At 39.5% G+C, this 24,452-nt stretch overlaps 1 protein-coding gene across 1 annotated transcript in view; it reads right to left on the reverse strand.

Annotated features, from left to right (window-relative positions):
- The window catches only part of ATP9A (ATPase phospholipid transporting 9A (putative)), a 421,913-nt gene that overhangs the window by 34,445 nt on the left and 363,016 nt on the right, over positions 1–24,452 (reverse strand). Inside the window, exon 24 of the mRNA XM_053693787.1 lies at positions 23,835–23,899. Coding sequence (XP_053549762.1) covers positions 23,835–23,899 — 65 coding nt within the window. The remainder of the gene's footprint in view (positions 1–23,834; positions 23,900–24,452) is intronic.

Consider the following 24,452-nt stretch of genomic DNA (forward strand, 5'->3'; position numbering starts at 1 on the left):
TACTAACCGCAAACGTCCTCTAACAGGCTTTGACACGCTAGATTACAAGGTAATCTGAAAGAGATCCTGGTAATGTTCTGGTAAGGTTGGCAACTTAAAGTATTAGGGAGATTGGAAAACTTCCTGATTATCTTAATATTCCAGATTGATTTTATAAGTCCATTGGCACATGAACTATATATTTCTACTGAGTGACATTTATTGAGTGATGCTCTTCCATGTTTGGACTCAAGGATTTTATCAGACAGAATTAATATATATTTTTTATGTGTAACTGTTCATAATATTTCTGTTTTTATACCACCGTTGGTAATGTATATATTAAAAATGTATGTACATTATTTTTTAGGGTCTTGGTGATACTTAGCTAATTTAATTTAATTTAAATCCATGGTAAACTTTCACCTAGTGTATATGCTCACCTGTGTGTGAATTTATATATTTGTGTATGTCCCTGTGTGAGTGTTTTCACACTTATAATTGTGTGGTTTTATTTGTGTATTCTCAGACAATATATGTGTATATACATACATGTACAACACACTTATACATACGCATACTGTACATACACAACTCACACACATACACATTTTTACACATATATACACACTTACACACACATTCACTCACACTTATACACATATACACACACATTTATACACATACATTCACTCACACTTATACACACATGCATACACACACACACATACATTCACTCACACCTATACACACACACATGCATACACACACACATGCATACATTCACTCACAATTATACACACATGCATACGCATATACACACACACTTATAGAGATGTGTACATACATTCATACACTTATACACAAATGTACATACATAAATGCAGACACACATACGCATCTAGACACCAATGTTGTTAGGTATTAGGGACTCAGGAGCTTAAGGGGAGCAGTCACCATTTTGTGGGTGAGACAGTGGCAGGAGGAGATGGGGTTGCGAGTGGATAGTGGGTAAGGCTGTGGGCGTGTGTATAAGGTTGTATGGTGTTATCAGAGGGACAGAGCTCAGAATAAAAGACTGTGCCTCTCAAATACGGACCGTTGGGAGCTCTGAATTGTTTGTGTGTGTAAATATATTTAATGTGCTTAATGTGTGTAATTAATAGGTCTTTGGCTCCTCTATTTTGACTGTGGAACTATATGTGGCGCCCATATATGGTTGCATGAGATGCTTGTGCTGATTGGCTGTGTCATGCAGAGCCACCGCTATTTGATTTACTCTACAGTCACTTATGTGGTCCAAAAACAAACAAAAAAATGGATGTAAATTATTACTGGACAGCCATCACTAATATAATCTATATGTTTTACGTGTTAATAAAATGCACTCTAAAAAGTCCTGAATTGCTTTTATTTTTTCCTTAAAATGTAACAATAATAGTTTATATGAAAAAATAATAATACATTTTGTAAAAAAGTAGCACGGGCAGGGTACGCTGTTGGTAGTGTGTTTGTGTGTGTGAGGGGGAGGCTAAAAGAATCTTCGCCTGTGTAGCCAAAAATTCTAGCATTGGCCCTGAGGTTAAGCATTTTTTAAAACAAATCTTGTTTGCTGTAATTGTTTTTCAATAACCAAACTCCACCCACCACTTGCCTCATTTGGCATAGCCAATTCAGGCTTGAATGTGCAGACAAGGCTAGCTGTGGTCATTGTGTTATACACAGTAGTATGAGCCTTGAGAAAGCTGCTGTTTGCTTTTTCAGTTCCAAGAATTAAAAAAAAAGACCTAAATTACATGAAAAGAGGGCAAAATAAATAATAAAAGTATAGTGCAAAGTTTTTTCATTACACGTAACTATAATAAAATCTCAAGGCATTTACTGTCCCTTTAACTCTGAGAACTGTGGTATTTCCACTGTACTGAGAGAGGCTAAAGTGTATCTTGACTACAACATTCTACACAGTGATTGTCTGATCAGTGCAGGAGTTTGTTTATATTTGTCACTAACTGGTCACAAAAGAGAAGGTAACATAAACAAGATAATTTTCAAAGTGTATGCGTTGTATGCGGATGGACAACAAAACAATGCAAATGTGAGAATCTTTTTGGTTTGTCAACAAATATGTGACATTTCAATATTAACTAACACTATTTTAAAACAACAAATATAATTTAATTAGTTACTTTTTTTCTTTTTAATTAGTTACTTTTTTTCTATCTGCTCACTAGTGAGAACACAGAAGAGGGGCTGACTGAAAAGTTCTGCTCTACATTTTACAACCGTAAGCAAAAGAAATATATGAAAAAAATCCTCTTCCGACCACAGCATCGAAAGAATGTGAAGTTGAAATCTGTGACTCATTCGCTCAGAATTTCCGGATTTAATTCCCACAGTATCATAATAGTGCCCACTGTAAAAACTTAGGAACTGATCTATAATACCCATTCTTAAGCACAATGACATCACACGGGGCCCCTAGAGGCAGTGAACCTAAAGAAACGCAATCATTTTCGAAGAGAAACAAGCTCTGAGGGTGGTGCGGCCTAGCTGTGAACCTTCTATACTATACTGTAATAGGCAAGTCAGGAAGGGAAGAACAAAGGCAATTAAAAATAGTAAGCTAGCAACCCTTTTACTGCTTCCTACCGCTGAGGTAAAATACATTCAATCACATAGCGATAATAGAAAACATTTATGTGTAGTAATATGTAGACTATTAAAGGGACATGAAACTTTTTCTGTCATGATTTAGGTAGTACAAACAACGTTCCAGTTCACTTCTATTATCAAATTTGCTTCATTCTCTTGGTATCATTTGTTAAAGGAGCAGCAATGCACTACTGGTTTCTAACTGAACACATGGGTGAGCCAATGACAATGTGTGTATATATATATATATATATGCAGCCACCAATCAGCAGTTAGAACCTAGGTTCTTTGATGCTCCTGAGCTTTTCTAGATAAACCTTTCAGCAAAGTATAACAAGAGAAGGAAGCAAATTCAATAACAAAAGTAAATTTGAAAGTTGTTTAAAATGATATGCTCTGTCTAACTCATGAAAGAAAAAAAGTGGGTTTCATATCCCTTTAACAGTACAAACTCAAGAAAAACTGAATTTATTTTAGCAAACATCCATCCATCAAAACACCTGAACTAAAATTCTATATAATAATATAAAATATTTTTTAATATCAGAAGCTGATTTTGATGCCACCTCATGAGAAACCAAATGAGACTGGGCTCTTAAAGGGACATGAAACCCACATTTTTTCTTTCATGATTTAGAAAGTGCATGCAATTTTAAACAACTTTCTAATTTACTTCTATTATCTAATTTGCTTCATTCTCTTGATATACTTTGCTGAAAAGCATATCTAGATAGGCTCAGTAGCTGCTGATTGGTTGCTGCACATAGATGCCTCATGTGATTGGCTCATCCATGTGCATTGCTATTTCTTCAACAAAGGATATCTAAAGAATGAAGCAAATTAGATAATAGAAATAAATTTGAATGTTGTTTAAAACTGTATTCTCTACTTGAATCATGAAAGAATTTTTTTTGGGTTTAGTGTCCCTTTAACTTGCAGTGAAAGCTCATTTTAATTCACAGGACTTGTCTCACACGATTAGCAGAATATATTTGTATAGTGCTGCAAAATTTCAAGTATGTTTCCAATAAACTTAATATAAAATATTTCTGTCTACCAAAAATATGCAGAGGCAGCTCTAGAGTTGGTGAGGCCTTAGGCACAATTCAAATATGGCTTTTCTTATGTATAATTTGTATTACCTAGCAAATACTGTCTCTTTTTTTTCATAATAATTTATGTTTTGGTCTTACATTGTACCATATCTCTCAATAATAATGCAAGGGAGAGAGAGAGAGAGAGAGAGAGAGATAGAGAGAGAGAGCGAGAGAGAGAGAGAAAGAAAGAAAGAAAGAAAGAAAGAAAGAAAGAAAGAAAGAAAATGTGAGCATGTTGAGTGAGTGGAGAGAGAAACAAGGAATAATTGAAATGCGCGGTTGAAGACAGTCCTGTACTGGCCCTAGGGCATACAGGGTATTTGCCCGGTGGGAAGGGGCCAGCTGTGGGCTGGGCCTGGTTGCCTTAGCCCCACCCAGTCACCAGCTTTATTATTTGTGCCAGCCCTGCCTCTCACTGTCTTGATGATGCCTTTATGTGTGATTGTGGATGCCTGGGGTGCTTTGTCTGTCCAACCACTTTACAAAATACGACAGAAGGGTGTAACAAACGCTTAATGCTTTTGTAAATTAAACTAGTACCTTATACTTGTCAGTTTTGAAGGAATGGTTAAATAACAAAAAGGGGAGGAGAGTAGGCCGCTCTTTTTTAAAATGCCCAGACCTATTTTGGTCCCAAGTCTGTCCCTGGTGGAAGGGTGAGGATAGAGAGAAAAGAGAGAGAGAAAAGAGAGAGAGAACTAGAAAAAAGAGAGAGAAAAAGAGAGAGAGAGAAAGAAAGAGAGAGAGAGAGAGAGAGAGAGAGAGAGGGAGAGAGGGAGTGAGAGAGAGAGAGAGAGAGAGAAAGAGAAAAAGAGAAAGAGAGACAGAGAGAGAGAGAGGGAGAGAGGGAGTGTGAGTGTGTGAGAGAGAGAGTGAGTGTGAGAGAGAGAGATAGAGAGAGTGAGAGAGAAAGAGAGAGAGTGAGTAAGAGAGAGAGTGAGAGAGAAAGAGAGTGAGTGTGAGAGAGAAAGAGAGTGAGTGTGAGAGAGAGAGAGTGTGAGAGAGAGAGAGAGAGAGTGAGTGAGATAGAGAGAAAGAGAGAGTGAGAGAGAAATAGAGTGAGTGTGAGAGAGAGAGAGAGAGAGAGAGAGAGGGGGAGTGTGAGTGTGTGTGTGAGTGAGAGTGTGTGTGAGTGTGTGAGTGTGAGAGAGAGAGAGAGAGAGAGAGAGAGAGAGAGAGAGAGAGAGAGAGAGAGAGAGAGAGAAAGAGAGAGAGAAAGAGAGCGAGAAAGAGAGCGAGAATATAGAGTGGATAGAGAAGGGAGAAACAATGAGATATACCAGGGAAAAGAAAAGGGAGAGAGGACAACAAGAGAAGATAGAGTATAGTCTAGAGGAGAGCATGCAAAGAATGGAAAGAAAAACAAATAGAAGGAAAAAATGAGAGGGGAGAAAAGAGAGAGGAAGGGAAAAGAGTCAGAAGAGAGAATGGAGATGAGAGAAAAGAAAGGAGAGAGAGTGGGTGAAAGGTGAGAGGGAGATTGAAGCGAGAGGAGATGGAGAGAGATTGAAAAGAGAGAAAAAAGTGAAGAGAGTGGAAGGGGTAAGAGAAAGGAGATGAAGAAAGAGAAGATAGCAAGAGATTTAAGAAAACGAGAAAGAGACAAAGGAGGGGGCAATAAAGGAGGGAGAGAAGAGGGAAAGATAAAAAAGAGGGTAGTGAGAGAGAAAAGACAAAATAAACAAGAGGAGGAGAGGGGAGAGTATATGAAATGTTAATAGCAGATATCAACTCTAGTTGCAAAGGGGTTAAATGCTTAAAATGCAGCCCCCTTTCCCTTTTACATGTTTATTGTTGCCTATGTCCCCTCTTCCTCTTGATTATGCTGAAGCTGACAGCACCACTCAAGGGCAGGCAGAAAATGGAGGGAAGTGAGGAGTCTACACTTGACAGCCAGAAAACTTGCAGTTGAGTTAGATGCTCTGAGAGTTAGAATATTCATTTGTGCCAGGAGAAAGTTGATCTTCACGGCCACTATAGTAACAACAATTAATGCAGAGTACCTATATCAAAAACTAACGTATCACGGGCAGAAAAAGAAACCACAAGAACAAAGGATATACTGGCGCTATTACAAAAAATAGCGGGGGATTTCTACCAGGGGCAATATAAAATGTGGGCACAGATCAAATTATATTAGAACCGTGTATGATATACAATAACCTTAACTATCCCCCAAAATGAAAAATCTTTTAGTTTGTTGTTGTGTACCTCAAAAAAATGTTTATACAGATGTGTGTCCTTATTTCCTTTTTCTATAATACACAGGTGTTTTCGAATGCTTTCTCTTAGGGATCTTGAAGTTTCACCCAAATACTCAGCTAGATTACAAGTTTTGCGTTATGAGGTGTGCGGTGCTAACTTGCACGTTATTGTCACAGCTCACTTACCTACAGCGCTGGTATTACGGGTTTTTACAAATCCGGTGTTAAAAGGCAAGAAGTGAGCGTAGAGCAAAATTGTGCTCCATACCGCACTCCAATACCAGCGCTGCTTAAGTCAGCGGTGAGCTGGTTGTACGTGCTCGTGCACGATTTCCCCATAGATCAATGGGCAGAGACGGCTGAAAAAAAGCCTAACACCTGCAAAAAAGCAGCGTAAAGCTCAGTAACACAGCCCCATTGATTCTGATGGGGAAACAAAATTTAAGTTTACACCTAACACCCTAACATGAACCCCAAGTCTAAACACCCCTAATCTTACACTTATTAACCCCTAATCTGCCGCCCCCGACATTGCCGCCACCTTCATTATACTTATGAACCCCTAATCTGCTGCCCACAACATCGCCGACACCTACATAATGTTATTAAACCCTAATCTGCCGCCCCCAACGTCGCCGCCACTATAATAAACATATTAACCCCTAAACCGCCGTACTCCCGCATCGCAAACACTAGTTAAATATTATTAACCCCTAATCTGCCGCCCCTAACATCGCTGCCACCTACCTACATTTATTAACCCCCAATCTGCCGCCCCCAACATCGTCGCCACTATATTATATTTATTAACCCCTAAATCTAACCCTAACACCCCCTTACATACTTACCTGTAAAAAAAAACCTAAGATAGCTACAATATAACTAATAGTTACATTGTATCTATCTTAGGGTTTATTTTTATTTTACAGGCAAGTTTGTATTTATTTTAATTAGGTAGAATAGTTACTAAATAGTTATTAACTATTTAATAACTACCTAGCTAAAATAAATACAAAATGACCTGTAAAATAAAACCTAACCTGTCTTACACGAACACCTAACCTAACCCTACAATTAAATAAATTCCCTAAATTAAATACAATTAAATAAATTCAAAACAATTAGCTAAATTACAAAAAACAAACACTAAATTACAGAAAATAAAAAAACAAATAACAAGATCTTTAAACTAATTACACCTAATCTAATAGCCCTATCAAAATAAAAAAAACACTCAAAAAACAAACAAACCCTAGCCTAAACTAAACTACCAATAGTCCTTAAAATGGCCTTTTGCGGGGTATTGCCCCAAAGAAATCAGCTTTTTTTACCTGTCAAAAAAAATACAAACAACCCCTCCAACAGTAAAACCCACCACCCACACAACCAACCCCCCAAATAAAACCCTAACTAAAAACACCTAAGCTCCCCATTGCCCTGAAAAGGGCATTTGGATGGGCATTGCCCTTAAAAGGGCATTAAGCTCTATTGCGGCCCAAAGCCCTAACCTAAAAAACATAATTTATGTAAGAACTTACCTGAAAAATTCATTTCTTTCATATTAGCAAGAGTCCATGAGCTAGTGACGTATGGGATATACATTCCTACCAGGAGGGGCAAAGTTTCCCAAACCTCAAAATGCCTATAAATACACCCCTCACCACACCCACAAATCAGTTTAACGAATAGCCAAGAAGTGGGTTGAAGCATAAATATAAGGAATTGGAATAATTGTGCTTTATATAAAAAAATCATAACCACCACAAAAAAAGGGTGGGCCTCATGGACTCTTGCTAATATGAAAGAAATGAATTTATCAGGTAAGTTCTTACATAAATTATGTTTTCTTTCATGTAATTAGCAAGAGTCCATGAGCTAGTGACGTATGGGATAATGACTACCCAAGATGTGGATCTTCCACGCAAGAGTCACTAGAGAGGGAGGGATAAAATAAAGACAAATAATCATCAAAGCAGGAGTGTGTTCAGAGCAAAAATCCCCAAGTGCTCTAAACGTGTATCGAAGCACATAAACATGGGGGATACAGGTCCCAATAATCTGTGTATCAGTATTCTGGACCTCGGTCAGTTAAGAGAGTCACTCAAATTGGTACAGAGTCCATTGTCCCATGGAAAAGGTGTAATCCCGTTCAAAGTGTTAAAGTATGTCCCAGAGCCTAATAGTCACGGGTGGAAATGCCAGTTCACAATGTAATTGGATCAACTCTTACCCTCCACTACACCAGGCGTCAGGCGTTCTCCACTGTGACTTTGTTTGTACATTACTTTTGGATTGTACAATAAACATTTCTTACTGCAGCAGATACTACGCCTCATTGGTGCATATTTTCTTCTGACTATATAAAATAAAGACAGCCAATTCCGCTGAAAAAAATCCACACCCAAAAATAAAGTTTAAATCTTATAAAGAAAAAAACTGAAAATATAAGCAGAAGATTCAAACTGAAACAGCTGCCTGAAGTATTTTTCTACCAAAGACAGCTTCAGAAGAAGAAAACACATCAAAATGGTAGAATTTAGTAAAAGTATGCAAAGAAGACCAAGTTGCTGCTTTGCAAATCTGATCAACCGAAGCTTCATTCCTAAACGCCCAGGAAGTAGAAACTGACCTAGTAGAATGAGCTGTAATCCTTTGAGGCGGAGTTTTACCCGACTCGACATAAGCATGATGAATTAAAGATTTCAACCAAGATGCCAAAGAAATGGCAGAGGCTTTCTGACCTTTCCTAGAACCGGAAAAGATAACAAATAGACTAGAAGTCTTTCGGAAATTCTTAGTAGCTTCAACATAATATTTCAAAACTCTAACTACATCCAAAGAATGCAATGATTTCTCCTTAGAATTCTTAGGATTAGGACATAATGAAGGAACCACAATTTCTCTACTAATGTTGTTGGAATTCACAAGTTCGCAACACTGCCTTATCCTGGTGAAAAATCAGAAAAGGAGACTCACAAGAAAGAGCAGATAAATCAGAAACTCTTCTGGCAGAAGAGATGGCCAAAAGGAACAAAACTTTCCAAAAAAGTAATTTAATGTCCAAAGAATGCATAGGATCAAACGGAGGAGCTTGAAGAGCCCTCAGAACCAAATTCAAACTCCAAGGAGGAGTAATTGACTTAATGACAGGTTTTATACGAACCAAAGCTTGTACAAAACAATGAATATCAGGAAGATTAGCAATCCTTCTGTGAAAAAGAACAGAAAGAGCAGAGATTTGTCCTTTCAAGGAACTTGCAGACAAACCTTATCCAAACCATCCTGAAGAAACTGTAAAATTCTCGGAATTCTAAAAGAATGCCAGGAAAAATGATGAGAAAGACACCAAGAAATATAAGTCTTCCAGACTCTATAATATATCTCCCTAGATACAGATTTACGAGCCTGTAACATAGTATTAATCACAGAGTCAGAGAAACCTCTTTGACTAAGAATCAAGCGTTCAATCTCCATACCTTTAAATTTAAGGATTTGAAATCCTGATGGAAAAAAGGACCTTGCGACAGAAGGTCTGGCCTTAACGGAAGAGTCCACGGTTGGCAAGAGGCCATCCGGACAAGATCCGCATACCAAAACCTGTGAGGCCATGCTGGAGCTACCAGCAGAACAAACGAGTATTCCTTCAGAATTTTGGAGATTACTTTTGGAAGAAGAACTAGAGGCTGAAAGATATAGGCAGGATGATACTTCCAAGGAAGTGACAATGCATCCACTGCTACCGCTTGAGGATCCCTGGATCTGGACAGATACCTGGGAAGTTTCTTGTTTAGATGAGAGGCCATCAAATCTATTTCTGGAAGTCCCCACATTTGAACAATCTGAAGAAATACCTCTGGGTGAAGAGACCATTCGCCCGGATGTAACGTTTGGCGACTGAGATAATCCGCTTCCCAATTGTCTATACCTGGGATATGAACCGCAGAAACTAGACAGGAGCTGGATTCCGCCCATACCAGAATTCGAGATACTTCTTTCATAGCTAGAGGACTGTGAGCCCCTCCTTGATGATTGATGTATGCCACAGTTGTGACATTGTCTGTCTGAAAACAAATGAACGATTCTCTCTTTAGAAGAGGCCAAGACTGAAGAGCTCTGAAAATTGCACAGAGTTCCAAAATATTGATCGGTATTCTCACCTCCTGAGATTCCCAAACCCCTTGTGCTGTCAGAGACCCCCACACAGCTCCCCAACCTGTAAGACTTGAATCTGTTGAAATTACCGTCCAGGTCGGAAGAACAAAAGAAGGCCCCTGAACTAAACGATGGTGATCTGTCCACCACGTGAGAGAGTGTCGTACAATCGGTTTTAAAGATATTAATTGAGATATCTTTGTGTAACACTGAATCTATCTGGAAACCTAAAAAGGTTACCTGTGTCTGAGGAATCAATGAACTTTTTGGTAAATTGATCCTCCAACCATGATGTTGAAGAAAAAACACAAGTCGATTCGTATGAGATTCTGCTAAATGTGAAGACTGAGCAAGTACCAAGATATCGTCCAAATAAGGAAATACCACAATACCCTGTTCTCTGATTACAGACAGAAGGGTACAGAGAACCTTCGTAAAAATTCTTGGAGCTGTAGCTAGGCCAAACGGCAGAGCCACAAACTGGTAATGCTTGTCTAGGAAAGAGAATCTCAGAAACTGATAGTGATCTGGATGAATCGGAATATGCAGATATGCATCCTGTAAATCTATTGTAGACATATAATGCCCTTGCTGAACAAAAGGCAGGATAGTCCTTACAGTTACCATTTTGAATGTTGGTATCCTTACATAACGATTCAATATTTTTAGATCCAGAACTGGTCTGAAGGAATTCTTCTTCTTTGGTACAATGAAGAGATTTGAATAAAACCCCAGTCCCTGTTCCAGAACTGGAACTGGCATAATTACTCCAGCCAACTCTAGATCTGAAACACATTTCAGAAATGCTTGAGCCTTCGCTGGGTTTACTTGGACACGGGAAAGAAAAAATCTCTTTGCAGGAGGCCTTATCTTGACGCCAATTCTGTACCCTTCTGAAACAATGTTCTGAATCCAAAGATTGTGAATGAAATTTATCCAAATTTCTTTGAAAAAACGTAATCTGCCCCCTACCAGCTGAGCTGGAATGAGGGCCGCACCTTCATGTGGACTTAGGAGCTGGCTTTGATTTTCTAAAAGGCTTGGATTTATTCCAGACTGGAGATGGTTTCCAAACTGATACCGCTCCTGAGGATGAAGGATCAGGTTTTTGTTCCTTGTTGTGACGAAAGGAACGAAAAACGATTATTAGACCTAAATTTACCTTTAGATTTTTTATCCTGTGGTAAAAAAGTTCCTTTCCCTCCAGTAACAGTTGAGATAATAGAATCCAACTGAGAACCAAACAATTTATTACCCTGGAAAGAAAGGGAAAGCAGAGTAGACTTAGAAGACATATCAGCATTCCAAGTTTTAAGCCATAAAGCTCTTCTAGCTAAAATAGCTAGAGACATATACCTGACATCAACTCTAATGATATCAAAGATGGCATCACAAATAAAATTATTAGCATGTTGAAGAAGAATAATAATGCTATGAGAATTATGATCTGTTACTTGTTGCGCTAAAGCTTCTAACCAAAAAGTTGAAGCTGCAGCAACATCCGCTAAAGATATAGCAGGTCTAAGAAGATTACCTGAACACAAGTAAGCTTTTCTTAGAAAGGATTCAATTTTCCTATCTAAACGATCCTTAAAGGAAGTACCATCTGCCATAGGAATAGTAGTACGCTTAGCAAGAGTAGAGACAGCCCCATCAACCTTAGGGATTTTGTCCCAAAACTCTAATCTGTCAGATGGCACAGGATATAATTGCTTAAAACGTTTAGAAGGAGTAAATGAATTACCCAAATTATTCCATTCCCTGGAAATTACTTCAGAAATAGCACTAGGTACAGGAAAAACTTCTGGAATAACTACAGGAGATTTAAAAACCTTATCTAAACGTTTAGAATTAGTATCAAGAGGACCAGAAACCTCAATTTCTAATGCAATTAGGACTTCTTTAAGTAAAGAACGAATAAATTCCATTTTAAATAAATATGAAGATTTATCAGCATCAACCTCTGAGACAGAATCCTCTGAACCAGAAGAACCATTATCAGAATCAGAATGATGATGTTCATTTAAAAATTCATCTGAAAAATGAGAAGTTTTAAAAGACTTTTTACGTTTACTAGAAGGAGGAATAACAGACATAGCCTTCTTAATGGATATAGAAACAAAATCTCTTATGTTATCAGGAACACTCTGAGTATTAGATGTTGACGGAACAGCAACAGGTAATGTAACAGTACTAAAGGAAATATTATCTGCATTAACAAGTTTGTCATGACAAACAGTACAAACAACAGCTGGAGGAACAGATACCATAAGTTTACAGTAGATACACTTAGCTTTGGTAGCTCCAGCCCCAGGCAGCGATTTTCCAGAAGTATCTTCTGACTCAGTTTCAACGTGGGACATCTTGCAATATGTAATAGAAAAAACAACATATAAAGCAAAATTGATCAAATTCCTTAAATGACAGTTTCAGGAATGGGAAAAAATGCCAGTGAACAAGCTTCTAGCAACCAGAAGCAATAAATAATGAGACTTAAATAATGTGGAGACAATAGTGACGCCCATATTTTTTTAGCGCCAAAAATGACGCCCACATTATTTGGCGCCTAAATGCTTTTGGCGCCAAAAATGACGCCACATCCGGAACGCCGACACTTTTGGCGCAAAAGAACGTCAAAAATGACGCAACTTCCGGCGACACGTATGACGCCGGAAACAGAAAAAAAATTTTGCACCAAAAAAGTCCGCGCCAAGAATGACGCAATAAAATGAAGCATTTTCAGCCCCTGCGAGCCTAACAGCCCACAGGGAAAAAGTCAAATTTTAAGGTAAGAAATTTTTTTATTTATTCATATGCATTATCCCAAATATGAAACTGACTGTCTGAAATAAGGAATGTTGAACATCCTGAGTCAAGGCAAATAAATGTTTGAATACATATATTTAGAACTTTATAAAAAAGTGCCCAACCATAGCTTAGAGTGTCACAGAAAATAAGACTTACTTACCCCAGGACACTCATCTACATGTTGTAGAAAGCCAAACCAGTACTGAAACGAAAATCAGCAGAGGTAATAGTACATAAATAAGAGTATATCGTCGATCTGAAAAGGGAGGTAAGAGATGAATCTCTACGACCGATAACAGAGAACCTATGAAATAGACCCCGTAGAAGGAGATCATTGAATTCAAATAGGCAATACTCTCCTCACATCCCTCTGACATTCACTGCACGCTGAGAGGAAAACCGGGCTCCAACCTGCTGCGGAGAGCATATCAACGTAGAATCTAGCACAAACTTACTTCACCACCACCATAGGAGGCAAAGTTTGTAAAACTGATTTGTGGGTGTGGTGAGGGGTGTATTTATAGGCATTTTGAGGTTTGGGAAACTTTGCCCCTCCTGGTAGGAATGTATATCCCATACGTCACTAGCTCATGGACTCTTGCTAATTACATGAAAGAAATAAAACCCACCCAATACAAACTTATAAGTTCCTAACACTAACCCCCGAAGATCCACTTACTGGGAGAAGTCTTCATCCAAGCGGCAAGGTGTCCTCAATGAAGCCGGCAGAAGTGGTCCTACAGACGGGCAGAAGTGGTCCTACAGACGGGCAGAAGTCTTCATCCAGACGGCATCTTCTATCTTCATCCATGCGGAGCGGGTCCATCTTCAAGACATCCGGCGCGGAGCATCCTCTTTCAACGACGACTACCCGATAAATGAAGGTACCTTTAAGTGACGTCATCCAAGATGGCGTCCCTTAGATTCCGATTGGCTGATAGAATTCTATCAGCCAATTGGAATTAAGGTTGAGAAAAACATATTGGCTGATGCAATCAGCCAATAGGATTGAACTCGCATTCTATTGGCTGATAGGAACAGCCAAAAGAATGCAAGCTCAATCCGATTGGCTGAATGGATCAGCCAATAGGATTGAATTTCAAATCGCATTTGGCGCTGAAATGGTGGCATGAAATATACCAAAATGGGCCTAGATCAATACTTTGGGTTGTCTACTAAAAAATATATATACATGTCAAGCGATATTCAGGGATTCCTGACAGATACAGTGTTACAATGCAAATATCGCTAATTTTGAAAAAAAAAAAAAAATGGTTTGGAAATAGCAAAATGCTACTTGTACTTATTGCCCTATAACTTGTAAAAAAAAGCAAAGAACATGTATAGATTGGGTATTTCTAAACTCAGGACAAAATGTAGAAACTATTTAGCATGGGTGTTTTTTGGGGGTCAAAGTTAGAAAAAAAAAAAAGTTTGTTTTTTTAAAAAAAAAATCATCATACTTTATATATTTTTTTTATAGTAAATTATATGATATGATGAAAATAATGGTATCTTTAGAAAGTCCATTTAATGGCAAGAAAAACGGTATATAATATGTGTGAGTACAGTAAATGTGTAAGAGAAAAATTACAGCTAAACCCAAACACCGCAGAAATTTAAAAATAGCCCTGGTCCTTAATGGCAAACAATTGAAAAATGGTCTGGTCACTAAGGGGTTAATAAGTTCTAAACTTTGGACAACATTTATTTATTCTAGTGCCGCTGCGCACTGGACTCTATCTTCTGAAAAACTAAAACTTTGATGTCATCTTACAATGTTGTATTGTTTGTATAATTACTGTTCTTAGAGCGGACGTACGTGGTTTTAGAAATATCTGTGTTGACACATCTTTTTGTGTGTACTTTTTAATCATTATAAAGTTTTGTTTAACCCTAATTATATCTTTGCTTATTATTGCTGATTACTTATGAGAGCTAAGACAAATTAATACTATTGCTATATTACACGGTTACAATACTATTGGATCTGTAACCCTAAGAATCATTTGCATATTAGTAAAGAGAGCAATTATTTGATATCATACACGGTTCTAACATTATTTGATCTCTGCCTACATTTTATATTGCCCCTGGTAGAAATCCCCTTCTATTTTTTGTAATAGCGGCAGCATATCCTTTGTTCTTGTGCTTTTTTCTTGTATGGGATTTTGTTAGAGGGAATCCCCTATACTTAGCATTGCGGTAAGGGTTCTAGCGCCGGTTTAGCCCACATTTTCAGAAAAAGAAAACAAACAAAGCATCTTTTCCCTATGCCCCTCTGTAAAACCCCATCATGAGTGAGGCCTTAGGCGGTCACCTATTTGACCTAACACTAGGGCTATGGTGTTATGTTTCTTGCATATTATAAGCAAATCATTGCTATTTCTTGCGAGCTATTGAGTTGACAAGGGCATACTGCTGGGAACTGAGTTTCCCAAGGGACATACTGCAGCAGTGCTGTGCATTTGCACACAGCGTCTGTCACTATACCATTTATACTAAAACTCACTAGTATTGCCCAATACACAGACAATAGGCTTATATGATTGACTTTGCATTTAACATGAAGTGGTGGCTAGAGAAATCAGACTAATTACATTTTAAACAGTAATACAACTTTGTAGGGCACTTTCATCATTTCATTTTTGCGTTTTCTGTAATTTAACTCTGAAAACTGTGTTCTTGTCCCCTACCCTTAAGAGACAGAAGTATGTTTTGCAGAATTCAGATCCCGCTACATGCTGCACGGTGACGGCTACAGGAGCACATTTAGATCTTTCTAAACTGACCACGGCAGAGAAGATAAAAAGGAGCTTTTCTAGGGTTATCGCCAGGGCCGCCACTAGAAATTTTGGGGCCCCTGACTCAACCATTGATCAGGGCCCCCCCCCCCCTCCTTTGACATGTGCAATTTTTGACCAAGTGACTAAAATGTATATGCACTTTATTCTTAATTGTCTATTTAAACATGGAAATGTTGTAAAGGTAGTAACATACACACACACACACAGACACACTTATACACTGAAACACACAAACACACTCACACATAAGGATTCACATATAGAAACTCTAGCAGACACGCAAAGAAACACACTCAGACACAGAAACCCAAACAGATACTTAGCATTTGTTTACATTGACCTGACAAGTAATGAGGTAAACTACAGTTTTGTAAAAAAAGGAGATTTAGAAAACAAAATATGGAGTTCTGATTATCTTTTTGTAAAGGAAGATGACAACTAAATTATGATAACAGCATGCAGTGGCTGAAAGGAAGGGCCCTGAACTGCCTAAACAATAATTTAAAGGTTAAATGGTGGAGTGGTTACTTCCGGAAAGGTCTTGTTAGTCTCAAAGTCTGTAGAAAAATGTGAATAACTAGTAGTAAGGTCAAAATGTCCTAAAAAGGAACAGACAATGGACACAGACACACAAACTCAAACTTGCACATACACCCAAGGAAACACCGACACCCACAGAAAACACACAAAGACACACACACACACACACAGAGACAACCACATGAAAAACACAGAAAGACATACATACACACACCCTCACTGAGACATCCACAGAAAACACACAAAGACATACACACACCCTCACAGAGACACCCACAGAAAACACAGACATACATACATACACACAAACACCCTCACAGAAACACCCATAGAAAAAGCTCAAAGACATATGCACACACCCTCACAGACATCCACAGAAAATGCACAAAGACATACACACGGTAACACCCACCCTCACAGAGAGAATCACAGATAAAAAATACATACACATAGAGACACAAACCAAAGCACAAAGACATAAACACATACACCCACAGAAACACTCACAGGAGGAAACATTTATGCACCTTGCATCCCCTAAATCAACAGTGTGTGACATGCATGATAAAAAAAATGCAGAAATTAAGAGATCACTTTTTAAAGAATCATATTTGTAAATGTGCAAACAAAAATAATTCTGTGAATTCAAAATTGTACATTAATGAGCTGGGTAGATGGCTAGATGAAGAAAAGTACCTTTAAAAGGTTGACATATGTTTGTTTGTTTTTTTCCCATTTTCCCCAACCAAGAGCACCACTTCAAATATAGTGTACAAATTTTCCCATCTGTCAGCTGTACTTATGGATTTTGAAAATGCTGTACTCTATATGGTCTTGCTGGGACCATAAGCTGTGGTACTCATACCATTAGATCTGGTTAAATGCAGGATTTAGGCTTGTTGGTATGTTTTTCAAAACTAAGTCAGCTGTAGTGTAAACTGAACAGTTTTAAGTTAACCTGTCTCATTTCAAACACTGAGCAATCTTAGTCTGAGAGTATAAAATTTTATGCAGATGTAAAAATCTTAGATAAAATGCCTCCTTGCATCTGGAAAGTCCTTGCATAAAGGGGCAGTAAACTGGAATGTAATATATATATATAAAATGCATATCTGCCAAAAGGGCATCTACCATTTGTGTATTGAAGAGGAAACATTTCTGCATGGTTTTAAATATAGAATTTCTACAGCATTGCCAAATAATCATAAATACACTGCTGCTAAAAAAAAATGTGTTTTTATGGACCCCTAGCCCCACCATACAACTACTACCACACTGAAGTTACAATCCAAAATTGCACAAAGAAATAAAAAACATTTGCTAAGTAAGTCCTACCTCCTCTTCAAATGAAAGTGATCTGCCTTCTGACTCAGGCACACACTGTACAAAGTGCCAAGTCTGTCTCACACTGAGCATAGTGGTTTAGTGCACACTAAGAAATCCTCTCAAATGCTAATACTTTACTCCTTTTAATAACATTTCCCATTCTCAATTAGCACTCTGCTATAGTACCCACTGGTGGCTGCCAAAATAAAAAAAAAAAATTTTTTTTTTTTTTTTTTTTTTTTTTTTAGTTCTTGCCTCATGGGGCCCCCCTGGCCCATTGGGCCCCTGACAGGAGTCACCCCTGTCACCCCCTGATGGCGGCCCTGGTTATCGCCATGCAAAAACAATGCAAACTTTGCTAAAAGTGACCGCTTTCATATACGTTCAAAAGTAATTTTGCTTGTAGATCTTTTGAAATGCAGCACTTAATTGTTGGCAAATGACATACAATATTGGTAAGATATGCAAATTAGAAATACAATATCTCATGCTTTTTGTTTCCAATATTGTGTTCAACCAAATCAATTGTCCTTGATGGGGTAGGTGCAGCAAAAACAAACCACTCCTGGACAGAGTTTATTAACTCTCATCAACGGAAGATAGGTTTGATTTGCTGCTTAGTGAAGCTAAGTTCCTGATCAGAAGCAATACTCATTTGAGTTATGGCAGAGATAAAAGCATGATATTAAAATCCTCCATTTCATATATAGAATTATTGTATCGACAATTAGCAAATCTAGGCAAGTATTCTATGACTCTTACTTTGATGAAATGAAGGATTTTAATCTTATGCATTTATCTCCACCATAACTTAAAAGAAGTATTTTTTAAGACGTGCATTTGGGTTTTACGTTGTATAAAGAACTGCTGAGTATGGCTGACGCCAGCAGCATTCAGCTATTTTCTGAGCTGGATTTCTTCTTGTGAAAGTGCTACACACAAAATTATGCGCAAATTATGGCCGAATGCCACTGGCGGCCATATTCGATATTTGAAAAATACAAAAAGTGTTTTTTTTTATAACATGCACATAAACATATATATTTCTTTATATAGTTGGATCTCATTTAGAAGCTAACAGTTATACAAGCAATTTTATACATTTAAGATACTGTATTTTTTAGTTGAAAAAACATAAATTATGATTACCAGATAATTTTATTTCCTTCTGTACAAGGAGAGTCCACGGCTTCATTCCTTACTGTTGGGAAATACTGAAACTGGCCACCAGGAGGAGGCAAAGACACCCCAGTCAAAAGTTTAAATACCTCTCCCACTTCCCCTATCCCCCAGTCACTCTGCCGATGGGACAAGAAACAGTAGGAGAAATAGGGTATAAAAGGTGCCAGAAGAAAAGTATAATTTATGGGGCCGCCCATCAGAGAACACAGACGGGGGCCATGGACTCTCCTTGTACAGAAGGAAATTAAATTATCTGGTAAGCATAATTTATGTTTTCCTTCTTAAAACAAGGAGATCCTAATCAGAGCCTTAACAAAAGACTGAACATCTGGAAGCTCAAAAAGCTTCTTGTGCAGTAAAACAGACAGGGCCGAAATCTGTCCCCTCAGGGAACTGGCCAAAAGACCCTTCTCCAGACCATCCTGGAGAAACAACAGAATCCTAGCAACCTTAATCTTATGCCAAGGAAATCTACGCTCTTCACACCAGAATAAGTAGGTTCTACACAACTTATGATAGATGCGACGAGTAACCGGCTTACGAGCTTGAATGAGAGTATCAATAACTCTCTCAGAAAAACCTCTCTTGGCTAGGACTAAGCGTTCAATCTCCACGCAGTCAGCCTCAGAGAATCTAGATTTTGATGAACAAAAGGACCTTGTTCCAGCAGATCTCTTCAACAAGGTAAGCATGTAGAAGAAGATGACATCCTCACTAAGTCCGGGAACCACGTTGTTCCCGGCCACGATGGAGCAATCAGCATTACTGACGTCTGCTCTGGCTTGATGCGGGCCACTACCCGAGGAAGGAGTGGTACTGGTGGAAAAAGGTCGATTAGATTGAACCTCCAAGGTACAGTTAATGCATCTATTAGCTCCGCCTGAGGATCCCTAGACCTCAACCCATATCTGGGTAGTTTGGTATATCTCTGCAAACACCTTGGGATGGAGAGACCATTCCCCCGGATGAAGGGATTGTCTGCTAAGAAAATCCGCTTCCCAGTTGTCCACACCCGGAATGTGGATCGCTGACAGCGAACAGCTGTGGGCCTCCGCCCACTCCAGTATCTGAGATACTTCCCTCATCGCTAGGGAGCTTCTCATTCCCCCCTGATGGCTGATGTAAGCCACCGAGGTTATATTGTCTGATTGGAATCTGATAAACCGCAACGAACCCAGAAGAGGCCAAGCCTTCAGAGCATTGTAGATTGCGCAAAGTTCCAAAATGTTGATTGGGAGGGAGCGTTCCTTCTGAGACCACAGGCCCTGTGCCTTCTTGGGACCCCAAACAGCTCCCCATCCTGAGAGGCTCGTGTCCGTAGTCACAATCTCCCAGGATGGTCTGAGAAAGGATGTCCCTCGGGGCAGATGATCTGGACAGAGCCACCAAGAGAGCGATTCTCTCAACTGGTTGTCCAGGGAAATCTTTTGAGACAGATCCGAATGATCGCCATTCTACTGCTTCAGCATGCACAGCTGTAGCGGTCTGAAATGGAACCTGGCAAAAGGAATTATGTCCATGCTGGACACCATGAGACCAATTACCTCCATACACTGAGCCACAGATGGACTTAAGGAGGTCTGGAGGGCAAGACATGCCGAAGCTAGCTTGCACCGTATCTGGTCCGTTAGAAATATCCTCATGGATTCTGGATCTTTTATAGTCCCCAGGAATTCTACCCTGGTGCTTGGAATGAGTAACTTCTTCTCTAGTTTTATATTCCATCCATGTGATCGAAGAAGAGAGAGAAGAGAAACCAAATGGTCCTCTGCTAGACGAAAGGAAGGTGCTTGAACCAGAATGTCGTCCAAGTAAGGAGTTAATGCTATACCTTGGGTTCTGGTGACAACCAGGAGAGCTCCTAGAACCTTTGTAAAGATTCTTGGGGTCATAGCTAGACCAAACAGAAGTGCAATGAACTGGAAGTGCTGATCCAGGAAAGCAAACCTTAGGAACTGGAAGTGGTCCCCGTGGATTGGAACGTGGAGGTAGGCATCCTTCAGATCTATAGTGGTCATGAACTGTACTTCCTAAACTAGAGGAAGAATGGGCCTTATTGTCTCCATCTTAAACGAGGGGACATTTAGAAACTTGTTTAAGCGCTTTAGGTCCACAATTGGGAGGAAAGCTCCCTCCTTCTTTGGGACCACAAACAGGTTTGAGTAGTATCCCAAACCTCTTTCTGCGATAGGAACCGGGACAATGACCCCCAAGGAGGACAGATCCTGCACGCACCCCAGAAAGGCTTCCCTCTTTTCTGGTTTTAAAGACAAGCTTGAGAGGAGAAATCTGCCCTTGGGTGGATGAAATTTGAAACCTATCTTATATCCCTGAGCTATGACCTCCAGGACCCACGGATCCTGCACGTCCCTGGACCAAGCATCTGAAAACAGCGACAGTCTGCCCCCTACATTACCCATCTTTGGATCGGGGGCCACCCCTTCATGCCAACTTGTTCTCTGCGGACTTCTGCTTTGAATTATTACAGGATTGAGCCGGCTTCCAAGTGCTCTTGGTTTGCTCAGGCTTAGAGGAGGACTGCTGATGTTGGGACTTTTCAGAACGAAAGGAACGAAAATGAGATCCTTGTCCCTTAGATTTGTTCTTTTAATCCTGCGGTAGGAAGGCACCCTTGCCCCCTGTAACCATGGAAATAATGAAGTCCAGGCCTGAACCAAATAAAATGTTTCCCTAAAGGAAGAGGGGAAGAGGTCTAGACTTAGAAGTCATGTCCGCAAACCAGGACTTAAGCCAGAGCGCCCGACGCATCTGCACTGAGAAGCCAGAGATTTTAGCATTCAGGTGAATAATCTGAATGTTTGCATCACATATAAAAGAATTAGCAATTCTCAAAGCCTTAATTCTTTCCTGGATAAAGTCAAGAGGACCCTCCACCTCGATCAATTCCGCTAATGAGTCGCACCAGTAGGCCGCAGCTCCAGCAACCGAGGAAACATCCGCAGACGGTTAAAATAAATATCCCATATGCTGAAACATTTTCCTGAGAAAACTTTCCATTTTCTTATCCATAGGCTCTCTGAAAGGCGAGCTATCCTCAAGAGGGATAGTAGTATGCTTAGCTAACGTGGAGATAGCTCCATCCCCCTTAGGGACGGAACCCCACAACTCCAGCTGAGAGTCCAGGACCGGGAATAATTTTTTAAGGCAGACAAAGGGGAAAAGGAAGATCCAATTCTATCCCATTCGTTTTTAATAATATTCGCCATTTTTACGGAAACATGAAAAGAGTAGCGGAGCTACCCTGTCCTCATACACTCTGTCTTATTTAGGGATCAAAGGTTCATCAGGCAACTTGGCCTCTGGAACCGCTAATGTCGACAGAACCTCCTTTAGAAGAAAATGTAGGTGTTCAATTTTAAATCTAAAGGCTGACTCCTCTGATCCATAAATTTCACCCTCTGAAGACTCAGAGTGTGACCCATCCTGGGATACTTGAAAGGCAGACAAATCAAGTAAATCACTGGATGTCCCCTGGACCGGAGAGCTATATTTAACCTTTCGCTTGCACTTAGCAGGGCGAGGTAGCGCACTAAGGGCCTCAGACACCGCCGTCTTTAACTGTGCAGTAAAGTCTGATGGTAAAAGGCTCATCCAGACGGAGGATCAGGCGTGCTACAGGAAGCTGCATGTGACAATGGAGATGATTGATGGGTATACACCTCACGGACGGCGAGTCCTCAGAGGTGGACAGCTCAGTCGTACAAAAGGGGTTAACCTTCTTAGACATAATATCCTTGTTGATGCATATGGAACATAGTTGAGAGGGCAGAGCACACCAAGGCTTTCTTACAACATAGACAGGTATTAATATTAGGAATAGAGGGAGTACCCTCAAGCATATCGGGATCCTCAATAGCTTGTGCTAACAGTAGGATTACAAATAAATGAATTTTTTATTTCTCACAAAAACGGCACCTATATAACCCCAATGACTGGGGCACTCACCATCTCCTAGACCCAGGCACCCAGAGAAGAAGTGACCTCTCCTACAGTTAGCTCAGTCAGCAAAGAGAAAATGAAAGTGTGACCGCACCCGGTCACGTGGTGCGCAAGACAGGACTGCCCCTGCTATGAGAAAAAGCGTGCCAAGCTACAAGCTGTGCAGCGTTCAAAGTGAAAGTAAAACACCTGTATGTTTCGTTACCACATATCACACATAAGCAGCATAAATCAAAGAAACACATTTGATTAATCCCCACTGTTCAATAACCTCCCTCAGGAGATTTTAACCCATGATTATATCAATATAAAAGGAGTCACACTGTGACCCTGTCTTCAGCAATTTCAACATAAGTAAAAATTGAAACGATCTAACCAGAATCGGTGCTGTGGAACAGAAACACAGCCTCTCAAGTGTGACAGTCTTGTAGCATCGCTCCTGACATGGACTTGAGTGAAGAAAGCAATCAGTGAAACTCGTCAACACCGGTTGCTGAAGGAGTTGTTAGCCGGCAGTCTGGATGGGTTCACAGAAAGACTCTCCCTGCATCTCGAGACTAACTTTCATCAATGCTCTCACTGAGAGGCTGACAAGACTACTTAAAACTCCAGTTTCATAACAAAAGGCATATATCCCTCCTGAGGAACAACTTTGAAATCTTTTGACACTTCTCTGCCATCCTCCTGTGATGAAAGGCAAATAATGACTGTGGGATAGGGGAAGTGGGAGAGGTATTTAAGCCTTTGGCTGGGGTGTCTTTGCCTCCTCCTGGTGGCCAGGTTCAGTATTTCCCAACAGTAAGGAATGAAGCCGTGGACTCTCCTTGTATTAAGAAGGAAAAAGGTGTTAAAGTTTAAGGCGTGTCTTTTGATTGTGAAACTAACAGGACACAATAGTTAGTGTTTAGATGCTCTATGGTATAGAAGCTTACTGGGTAAAAACCTCCCACAGCTCTACAGGTGGAAAATTGCACCTCTGAAACATTAAAACAATTTTTTAACCCAAAAATATCTATTAAAAAACCCTGTTATACAGGGTTAGATGTCTGCAGAAATTATAAATCTTGATTTTCTTATAAAAGAGAATTCAAGGACAAAACTGCTTAAAAAAAACAGGCACCACTTACCCAATGATGAGGAATCCTTGGTAGAGAGGAACTGAAGCAAAGTAAAACACAGACGAGAAGACAGCCTGAAAAGACAGCAGCAATGTCCAGTGTTAATTGGCAAGTAAGTTAGATACAATAATGCAATAAGCATTCTATCTATCTAGCATTCTATGTCTATCTATCTATCTATCTATCTATCTATATATCTGTCTGTCTGTCTATTTATCTCAGTATCTATCACAGGAACTCTTCATTTAACATTAGGTTCAAGCCCAGCTTTGGTGTTACAAATTGCCATTAAGAGACGGATGAAACATTTGTCATGTTTGAGCAGGTAAATGTTAGGTTTGTATGTTGCACTTTCACAAGAAGAAATCCAGCTCCAAAAAGAGGCAATGCCACTGGCGGCGGCCATGTTTGGCATTCGTTTTAAAACAAACACCCGAATGCACTTCTAGTAAATGTATTCTGCCCTTCTTAACATGACTGATTTTTACTTTTCTTTATTTTGATTTAGTTTCTACAAATGATCTCCCCATGCAAATCATCTACCCTAAAGATTTAATTATGCTTAAAACTGTACACAAAAACACACTTGTAACCCTACACTTACACCTGACAGTATGAACTGGCACA

This window comes from Bombina bombina, chromosome 1 (assembly GCF_027579735.1).
Source record: "Bombina bombina isolate aBomBom1 chromosome 1, aBomBom1.pri, whole genome shotgun sequence".
Taxonomy (NCBI): domain Eukaryota; kingdom Metazoa; phylum Chordata; class Amphibia; order Anura; family Bombinatoridae; genus Bombina; species Bombina bombina.